This window comes from Salvelinus namaycush, chromosome 7 (assembly GCF_016432855.1).
Source record: "Salvelinus namaycush isolate Seneca chromosome 7, SaNama_1.0, whole genome shotgun sequence".
In the NCBI taxonomy this organism is placed as follows: domain Eukaryota; kingdom Metazoa; phylum Chordata; class Actinopteri; order Salmoniformes; family Salmonidae; genus Salvelinus; species Salvelinus namaycush.
The window spans coordinates 830160-840438 of NC_052313.1; the positions used below are offsets into that span (position 1 = coordinate 830160).

Genomic DNA, 10279 nt, shown 5'->3' on the forward strand with positions numbered 1-10279 from the left:
CTGTGATATTTTGGTTAAAAGGCTCAGGTCACAATTTTTTTTATTAAACATAAACTGGGTGGTTCGAGCCCTGAGTGCTGATTGGCTGACAGCCGTGGTATATCAAACCGTATACCACGGGTATGACAAAACATTTATTTTTACTGCTCTAATTACATTGGTAACCAGTTTATAATAGCAATAAGGCACCTCGGAGGTTTGTGGTATATGGCCAATATACCACGGCTAATGGCTGTATCCAGGCACCTCGGAGGTTTGTGGTATATGGCCAATATACCACGGCTAAGGGCTGTATCCAGACACCTCGGAGGTTTGTGGTATATGGCCAATATACCACGGCTAATGGCTGTATCCAGGCACCTCGGAGGTTTGTGATATATGGCCAATATACCACGGCTAATGGCTGTATCCAGACACCTCGGAGGTTTGTGATATATGGCCAATATACCACGGCTAAGGGCTGTGTACAGGCACTCCGCGTTGCGTCGTGATTAAGAACAGCCCTTAGCCGTGGTATATTGGCCATATATCACACCTCCTCGGGCCTTATTGCTTAATTATGCCACATTACTTTTATTGTTTTAGAAACATTACAAAGCAGGCTCATCAGGGTTTCCTTGTGTTTGGTTGGTGTAATTTTAGCGGAAGAAAAATAATTTGACTTGTAAAAAAATCTGAGTGGCTGGTAGTTTACCTTCCACAGTGGTTGGTGGGCCAAAAATGAAATTGTATCTACTGTATTACCAGTCTCGTACAACCACCAGGAAGTCTTGCCAGCTTCCATTCTGTTTGGCTACAGCATTCATCAGTCTGGTTATACGATGCTACTGCATGTAGCATCCTTTCTGTTACCATATACTGAACTCACCTTGACCAGATCCCCATCCCTCACAATGGTATGGATGGCGAGAACTTGGATAGCTTTCAGATTCCGCCCATCTTGTTGTAAAATCCTGAATAAAATATACAGTACAAGTCAAAAGTTTGCCTAGAGTGTGAAAAGCTGTCATCTAGACAAAGGGTGATTACTTTGAAGTATCTCAAATAAATATATATTTGGATTTGTTTAACACTTTTTTGGTTACTACATGATTCCATATGTGTTATTTCATAGTTTTGATGTCTTCACTATTATTCTACAATGTAGAAAATAGTCAAAATAAAGAAAAACCCTGGAATGAGTAGGTGTGTCCAAACTTTGACTGGTCCTGTATAACAGAGATGTATTCATCACTAAGAACAGTTGTTCACGGTTGAGTTACAGTATACCAATATAGTATAACTACACTGCTCAAAAAAATAAAGGGAACACTAAAATAACACATCCTAGATCTGAATGAATGAAATATTCTTATTAAATACTTTTTTCTTTACATAGTTGAATGTGCTGACTACAAAATCACACAAAAATTATCAACGGAAATCACATTTATCAACCCATGGAGGTCTGGATTTGGAGTCACACTCAAAATTAAAGTGGAAAACCACACTACAGGCTGATCCAACTTTGATGTAATGTCCTTAAAACAAGTCAAAATGAGGCTCAGTAGTGTGTGTGGCCTCCACGTGCCTGTATGACCTCCCTACAACGCCTGGGCATGCTCCTGATGAGGTGGCGGATGGTCTCCTGAGGGATCTCCTCCCAGACCTGGACTAAAGCATCCGCCAACTCCTGGACAGTCTGTGGTGCAACGTGGCATTGGTGGATGGAGCGAGACATGATGTCCCAGATGTGCTCAATTGGATTCAGGTCTGGGGAACGGGCGGGCCAGTCCATAGCATCAATGCCTTCCTCTTGCAGGAACTGCTAACACACTCCAGCCACATGAGGTCTAGCATTGTCTTGCATTAGGAGGAACCCAGGGCCAACCGCACCAGCATATGGTCTCACAAGGAGTCTGAGGATCTCATCTCGGTACCTAATGGCAGTCAGGCTACCTCTGGCGAGCACATGGAGGGCTGTGCGGCCCCCCAAAGAAATGCCACCCCACACCATGACTGACCCACCGCCAAACCGGTCATGCTGGAGGATGTTGCAGGCAGCAGAACGTTCTCCACGGCGTCTCCAGACTCTGTCACGTCTGTCACGTGTGCTCATGTGCTCAGTGTGAACCTGCTTTCATCTGTGAAGAGCACAGGGCGCCAGTGGCGAATTTGCCAATCTTGGTGTTCTCGGGCAAATGCCAAACGTCCTGCACGGTGTTGGGCTGTAAGCACAACCCCCACCTGTGGACGTCGGGCCCTCATACCACCCTCATGGAGTCTGTTTCTGACCGTTTGAGCAGACACATGCACATTTGTGGGTTCAGGAGTCCTAGTTACCTAGCAGCTGTATCCAAGGCCTGCTCCCAGTCCCGTAGGGTTAGGGGTTATGGTTCTAGTTACCTAGCAGCTGTATCCAAGGCCTGCTCCCAGTCCTGTAGGGTTAGGGGTTATGGTTCTAGTTACCTAGCAGCTGTATCCAAGGCCTGCTCCCAGTCCCGTAGGGTTAAGGGTTATGGTTCTAGTTACCTAGCAGCTGTATCCAGGGCCTGCTCCCAGTCCTGTAGGGTTAGGGGTTATGGTTCTAGTTACCTAGCAGCTGTATCCAGGGCCTGCTCCCAGTCCTGTAGGGTTAGGGGTTATGGTTCTAGTTACCTAGCAGCTGTATCCAAGGCCTGCTCCCAGTCCCGTAGGGTTAGGGGTTATGGTTCTAGTTACCTAGCAGCTGTATCCAAGGCCTGCTCCCAGTCCTGTAGGGTTAGGGGTTATGGTTCTAGTTACCTAGCAGCTGTATCCAGGGCCTGCTCCCAGTCCTGTAGGGTTAGGGGTTATGGTTCTAGTTACCTAGCAGCTGTATCCAGGGCCTGCTCCCAGTCCTGTAGGGTTAGGGGTTATGGTTCTAGTTACCTAGCAGCTGTATCCAAGGCCTGCTCCCAGTCCTGTAGGGTTAGGGGTTATGGTTCTAGTTACCTAGCAGCTGTATCCAGGGCCTGCTCCCAGTCCTGTAGGGTTAGGGGTTATGGTTCTAGTTACCTAGCAGCTGTATCCAGGGCCTGCTCCCAGTCCTGTAGGGTTAGGGGTTATGGTTCTAGTTACCTAGCAGCTGTATCCAGGGCCTGCTCCCAGTCCTGTTGGGTTAGGGGTTATGGTTCTAGTTACCTAGCAGCTGTATCCAAGGCCTGCTCCCAGTCCTGTTGGGTTAGGGGTTATGGTTCTAGTTACCTAGCAGCTATATCCAGGGCCTGCTCCCAGTCCCGTAGGGTTAGGGGTTATGGTTCTAGTTACCTAGCAGCTGTATCCAAGGCCTGCTCCCAGTCCTGTAGGGTTAGGGGTTATGGTTCTAGTTACCTAGCAGCTGTATCCAGGGCCTGCTCCCAGTCCTGTAGGGTTAGGGGTTATGGTTCTAGTTACCTAGCAGCTGTATCCAGGGCCTGCTCCCAGTCCTGTAGGGTTAGGGGTTATGGTTCTAGTTACCTAGCAGCTGTATCCAAGGCCTGCTCCCAGTCCCGTAGGGTTAGGGGTTATGGTTCTAGTTACCTAGCAGCTGTATCCAAGGCCTGCTCCCAGTCCTGTAGGGTTAGGGGTTATGGTTCTAGTTACCTAGCAGCTGTATCCAGGGCCTGCTCCCAGTCCCGTAGGGTTAGGGGTTATGGTTCTAGTTACCTAGCAGCTGTATCCAGGGCCTGCTCCCAGTCCCGTAGGGTTAGGGGTTATGGTTCTAGTTACCTAGCAGCTGTATCCAGGGCCTGCTCCCAGTCCCGTAGGGTTAGGGGTTATGGTTCTAGTTACCTAGCAGCTGTATCCAGGGCCTGCTCCTAGTCCCGTAGGGTTAGGGGTTATGGTTCTAGTTACCTAGCAGCTGTATCCAGGGCCTGCTCCCAGTCCCGTAGGGTTAGGGGTTATGGTTCTAGTTACCTAGCAGCTGTATCCAGGGCCTGCTCCCAGTCCTGTTGGGTTAGGGGTTATGGTTCTAGTTACCTAGCAGCTATATCCAAGGCCTGCTCCCAGTCCTGTAGGGTTAGGGGTTATGGTTCTAGTTACCTAGCAGCTGTATCCAAGGCCTGCTCCCAGTCCTGTAGGGTTAGGGGTTATGGTTCTAGTTACCTAGCAGCTGTATCCAGGGCCTGCTCCCAGTCCTGTAGGGTTAGGGGTTATGGTTCTAGTTACCTAGCAGCTGTATCCAAGGCCTGCTCCCAGTCCTGTAGGGTTAGGGGTTATGGTTCTAGTTACCTAGCAGCTGTATCCAAGGCCTGCTCCCAGTCCCGTAGGGTTAGGGGTTATGGTTCTAGTTACCTAGCAGCTGTATCCAAGGCCTGCTCCCAGTCCCGTAGGGTTAGGGGTTATGGTTCTAGTTACCTAGCAGCTGTATCCAGGGCCTGCTCCCAGTCCTGTAGGGTTAGGGTTATGGTTCTAGTTACCTAGCAGCTGTATCCAGGGCCTGCTCCCAGTCCCGTAGGGTTAGGGGTTATGGTTCTAGTTACCTAGCAGCTGTATCCAGGGCCTGCTCCTAGTCCTGTAGGGTTAGGGGTTATGGTTCTAGTTACCTAGCAGCTGTATCCAGGGCCTGCTCCCAGTCCTGTAGGGTTAGGGGTTATGGTTATAGTTACCTAGCAGCTGTATCCAAGGCCTGCTCCCAGTCCTGTAGGGTTAGGGGTTATGGTTCTAGTTACCTAGCAGCTGTATCCAGGGCCTGCTCCCAGTCCCGTAGGGTTAGGGGTTATGGTTCTAGTTACCTAGCAGCTGTATCCAGGGCCTGCTCCCAGTCCTGTAGGGTTAGGGGTTATGGTTCTAGTTACCTAGCAGCTGTATCCAGGGCCTGCTCCCAGTCCCGTAGGGTTAGGGGTTATGGTTCTAGTTACCTAGCAGCTGTATCCAAGGCCTGCTCCCAGTCCCGTAGGGTTAGGGGTTATGGTTCTAGTTACCTAGCAGCTGTATCCAAGGCCTGCTCCCAGTCCCGTAGGGTTAGGGGTTATGGTTCTAGTTACCTAGCAGCTGTATCCAGGGCCTGCTCCCAGTCCTGTAGGGTTAGGGGTTATGGTTCTAGTTACCTAGCAGCTGTATCCAAGGCCTGCTCCCAGTCCCGTAGGGTTAGGGGTTATGGTTCTAGTTACCTAGCAGCTGTATCCAGGGCCTGCTCCCAGTCCCGTAGGGTTAGGGGTTATGGTTCTAGTTACCTAGCAGCTGTATCCAGGGCCTGCTCCCAGTCCTGTAGGGTTAGGGGTTATGGTTCTAGTTACCTAGCAGCTGTATCCAGGGCCTGCTCCCAGTCCCGTAGGGTTAGGGGTTATGGTTCTAGTTACCTAGCAGCTGTATCCAGGGCCTGCTCCCAGTCCTGTAGGGTTAGGGGTTATGGTTCTAGTTACCTAGCAGCTGTATCCAGGGCCTGCTCCCAGTCCTGTTGGGTTAGGGGTTATGGTTCTAGTTACCTAGCAGCTATATCCAAGGCCTGCTCCCAGTCCTGTAGGGTTAGGGGTTATGGTTCTAGTTACCTAGCAGCTGTATCCAGGGCCTGCTCCCAGTCCTGTAGGGTTAGGGGTTATGGTTCTAGTTACCTAGCAGCTGTATCCAAGGCCTGCTCCCAGTCCCGTAGGGTTAGGGGTTATGGTTCTAGTTACCTAGCAGCTGTATCCAGGGCCTGCTCCCAGTCCTGTAGGGTTAGGGGTTATGGTTCTAGTTACCTAGCAGCTGTATCCAAGGCCTGCTCCCAGTCCTGTAGGGTTAGGGGTTATGGTTCTAGTTACCTAGCAGCTGTATCCAAGGCCTGCTCCCAGTCCCGTAGGGTTAGGGGTTATGGTTCTAGTTACCTAGCAGCTGTATCCAGGGCCTGCTCCCAGTCCTGTAGGGTTAGGGGTTATGGTTCTAGTTACCTAGCAGCTGTATCCAGGGCCTGCTCCCAGTCCTGTAGGGTTAGGGGTTATGGTTCTAGTTACCTAGCAGCTGTATCCAGGGCCTGCTCCCAGTCCCGTAGGGTTAGGGGTTATGGTTCTAGTTACCTAGCAGCTGTATCCAGGGCCTGCTCCCAGTCCTGTAGGGTTAGGGGTTATGGTTCTAGTTACCTAGCAGCTGTATCCAGGGCCTGCTCCCAGTCCTGTTGGGTTAGGGGTTATGGTTCTAGTTACCTAGCAGCTATATCCAAGGCCTGCTCCCAGTCCTGTAGGGTTAGGGGTTATGGTTCTAGTTACCTAGCAGCTGTATCCAGGGCCTGCTCCCAGTCCTGTAGGGTTAGGGGTTATGGTTCTAGTTACCTAGCAGCTGTATCCAAGGCCTGCTCCCAGTCCCGTAGGGTTAGGGGTTATGGTTCTAGTTACCTAGCAGCTGTATCCAGGGCCTGCTCCCAGTCCTGTAGGGTTAGGGGTTATGGTTCTAGTTACCTAGCAGCTGTATCCAAGGCCTGCTCCCAGTCCTGTAGGGTTAGGGGTTATGGTTCTAGTTACCTAGCAGCTGTATCCAAGGCCTGCTCCCAGTCCCGTAGGGTTAGGGGTTATGGTTCTAGTTACCTAGCAGCTGTATCCAGGGCCTACTCCCAGTCCTGTAGGGTTAGGGGTTATGGTTCTAGTTACCTAGCAGCTGTATCCAGGGCCTGCTCCCAGTCCTGTAGGGTTAGGGGTTATGGTTCTAGTTACCTAGCAGCTGTATCCAAGGCCTGCTCCCAGTCCCGTAGGGTTAGGGGTTATGGTTCTAGTTACCTAGCAGCTGTATCCAGGGCCTGCTCCCAGTCCTGTAGGGTTAGGGGTTATGGTTCTAGTTACCTAGCAGCTGTATCCAAGGCCTGCTCCCAGTCCTGTAGGGTTAGGGGTTATGGTTCTAGTTACCTAGCAGCTGTATCCAAGGCCTGCTCCCAGTCCCGTAGGGTTAGGGGTTATGGTTCTAGTTACCTAGCAGCTGTATCCAGGGCCTGCTCCCAGTCCTGTAGGGTTAGGGGTTATGGTTCTAGTTACCTAGCAGCTGTATCCAGGGCCTGCTCCCAGTCCTGTAGGGTTAGGGGTTATGGTTCTAGTTACCTAGCAGCTGTATCCAAGGCCTGCTCCCAGTCCCGTAGGGTTAGGGGTTATGGTTCTAGTTACCTAGCAGCTGTATCCAGGGCCTGCTCCCAGTCCTGTAGGGTTAGGGGTTATGGTTCTAGTTACCTAGCAGCTGTATCCAAGGCCTGCTCCCAGTCCCGTAGGGTTAGGGGTTATGGTTCTAGTTACCTAGCAGCTGTATCCAGGGCCTGCTCCTAGTCCTGTAGGGTTAGGGGTTATGGTTCTAGTTGCCTAGCAGCTGTATCCAGGGCCTGCTCCCAGTCCTGTAGGGTTAGGGGTTATGGTTCTAGTTACCTAGCAGCTGTATCCAAGGCCTGCTCCCAGTCCTGTAGGGTTAGGGGTTATGGTTCTAGTTACCTAGCAGCTGTATCCAGGGCCTGCTCCCAGTCCCGTAGGGTTAGGGGTTATGGTTCTAGTTACCTAGCAGCTGTATCCAGGGCCTGCTCCCAGTCCCGTAGGGTTAGGGGTTATGGTTCTAGTTACCTAGCAGCTGTATCCAAGGCCTGCTCCCAGTCCCGTAGGGTTAGGGGTTATGGTTCTAGTTACCTAGCAGCTGTATCCAGGGCCTGCTCCCAGTCCCGTAGGGTTAGGGGTTATGGTTCTAGTTACCTAGCAGCTGTATCCAAGGCCTGCTCCCAGTCCCGTAGGGTTAGGGGTTATGGTTCTAGTTACCTAGCAGCTGTATCCAAGGCCTGCTCCCAGTCCCGTAGGGTTAGGGGTTATGGTTCTAGTTACCTAGCAGCTGTATCCAGGGCCTGCTCCCAGTCCTGTAGGGTTAGGGGTTATGGTTCTAGTTACCTAGCAGCTGTATCCAGGGCCTGCTCCCAGTCCCGTAGGGTTAGGGGTTATGGTTCTAGTTACCTAGCAGCTGTATCCAAGGCCTGCTCCCAGTCCTGTAGGGTTAGGGGTTATGGTTCTAGTTACCTAGCAGCTGTATCCAGGGCCTGCTCCCAGTCCTGTAGGGTTAGGGGTTATGGTTCTAGTTACCTAGCAGCTGTATCCAAGGCCTGCTCCCAGTCCTGTAGGGTTAGGGGTTATGGTTCTAGTTACCTAGCAGCTGTATCCAAGGCCTGCTCCCAGTCCTGTAGGGTTAGGGGTTATGGTTCTAGTTACCTAGCAGCTGTATCCAGGGCCTGCTCCCAGTCCTGTAGGGTTAGGGGTTATGGTTCTAGTTACCTAGCAGCTGTATCCAAGGCCTGCTCCCAGTCCTGTAGGGTTAGGGGTTATGGTTCTAGTTACCTAGCAGCTGTATCCAAGGCCTGCTCCCAGTCCTGTAGGGTTAGGGGTTATGGTTCTAGTTACCTAGCAGCTGTATCCAAGGCCTGCTCCCAGTCCTGTAGGGTTAGGGGTTATGGTTCTAGTTACCTAGCAGCTGTATCCAAGGCCTGCTCCCAGTCCTGTAGAGCCAGGAACAGCTTCATCTTCAGCATCAGACCAGGGAGGAAGTCTGAGTGGGAGGTCACTATCTGATTCACCACCTGCTGGGATCCAGTGAAGTTATGCTTGTTCATGAAGTACTTGGCCTGTGAAACAAGGAAACCATCAGGTTAAATTCATTCATCAACAATAGGTCACTTTTCCTTGGACTGCTGTGCCTACAGCCAACCATCACAGCTGTAAGCCTCTCAAACAAATACTTTTATAACAATAGTTTAGAATCAGCGAACCAAAGGGAGAGCTGCTGCTGTGCATTGTGGTACCTTTCCCATCATGCCGAACACATCCCTGGAGTGCTGCCCTCCTCCATCCAGGTAGCAGATAGCGTTGTTCCTCTGAAACTCATCCTCTGAGTTCATATCCACCCAGCCCTTCAGGATGGACCCCTGGCAACGAGAGGAACAACTAGATTTTCACCACAATGTCTTCTGACCAAGCACGGGATTACTTTGGATCTACAGAAAATATCATTCATAGATTTGTCATGCACTTATTAGTAAAGCTGAAAATTCAGGTTTACTATGTTTGAAATCATACTGTATAGCTTCATATGAGCCGAAATGACAGCTGAATAATGCTGGTGTCGTGCATTGGAACGGACCTCTCTTGAGGACTTGGATATCTTCAGGATCTTGTCAATGTAGTCTTTGGCCTTGTCAACGTGGCCCGTGAGCCACAGGAACAGGGCTCCGTAGAACAGGGGCTGCTCTCCTGCTGTCTTACGGATATTCCTCACGTGGGTCTTCAGCGCTGACACAGCCTCGTGATCTGCAGACAAGAGATAAACACACTTTACATAACACATAGCCGAATACTCTACTATTCCATGTCACATCAAACAAAAAGGATGGGAGGCTAAGGACAACTAGAAGAGTAGCCTATTGGAACAGACCAATTAAATCTAGGCCTATCCACCCACTCACCAATCATGTCACTTCGCTTGTGTGCACAGATAAGAGCCATGCGGGAACATATGGCCACAGTCGGTTTGTCCTTCACCTGCTCCAGCTCTCTCATGGCCTCCTGGGTTCGACCTACCATTGAGTAATGCATAACGGTAGTGATCATGCTCCTCTCGTGTATAGCCTAGTCTCAGACAAACGACAGAATCTGCCATCAACAATGTTGAGTCAATACACGAAAGAGTCCAATATACGGTTGTACCTTCCATTAGTATCCCAAAGCCTTTAAAAAAGAGCAGAACAGGATCATTGTGGTACATCTTCAGGTAGTACTCAGCTGTGTGTATGGACTGCCTGTAGAACTTCTCGCCCATGAAGTAAACCAGTGAAGCCTGAGGATGAGAGTAGACGTTAAAGCTTACTTTCAGTAATAGATACAGTATCATTGTAAGAAGCTGTGTTTTACCCCCCCCAACATAAACCCGTTAGACACAACTAGCTAACGTTAAATATCTAGCTAGCCAGACAGTTAACACTAACCAACTGCCAGGCAACTTCATCGCTCCACCAGCCTTGACAAATAAATCATATCCAAGTTTAAAATTCTAGCTAGCTAATAAACGTATTACCTATAAAAAACAACTTACTAAACAAACGGGATCTGTGTCAGCCATGTTTTCCTGATAAACTTCTCAACTTAGAGAGTGTTGCTAATGTTATTGTCCCCGTTTCCAGTTGCTTTCCATTCGTCAGTGATGCTAACCGTCCCAGAGAGAGACTGACGTTGGGCGTTTCCTGTTGCCTAGCAACCCACGAAGGAGCCGCTTTAAGGATGGCTAATCACACACAGAGCGGACGTCTCATCTCTGATCCAACACGACGCTCGATAAACGCTCGATAAACTTCCACCTAGAAATAGCTAAAACGATCTCAGAA

The 10279-nt window shown here is 50.2% G+C and overlaps 1 protein-coding gene across 1 annotated transcript in view; it reads right to left on the reverse strand.

Annotated features, from left to right (window-relative positions):
- Positions 1-10017, reverse strand: part of LOC120050270 (tetratricopeptide repeat protein 21B-like) — an 87356-nt gene extending 77339 nt beyond the window's left edge. Inside the window, exons 1-7 of the mRNA XM_038996848.1 lie at positions 9991-10017; positions 9606-9735; positions 9365-9475; positions 9043-9209; positions 8705-8827; positions 8370-8527; positions 869-953 (exon numbers count right to left, since the gene is read on the reverse strand). Of these exons, the coding sequence (XP_038852776.1) occupies positions 869-953; positions 8370-8527; positions 8705-8827; positions 9043-9209; positions 9365-9475; positions 9606-9735; positions 9991-10017 (801 nt within the window). The remainder of the gene's footprint in view (positions 1-868; positions 954-8369; positions 8528-8704; positions 8828-9042; positions 9210-9364; positions 9476-9605; positions 9736-9990) is intronic.
- Positions 10018-10279: the final 262 nt, after the last annotated feature.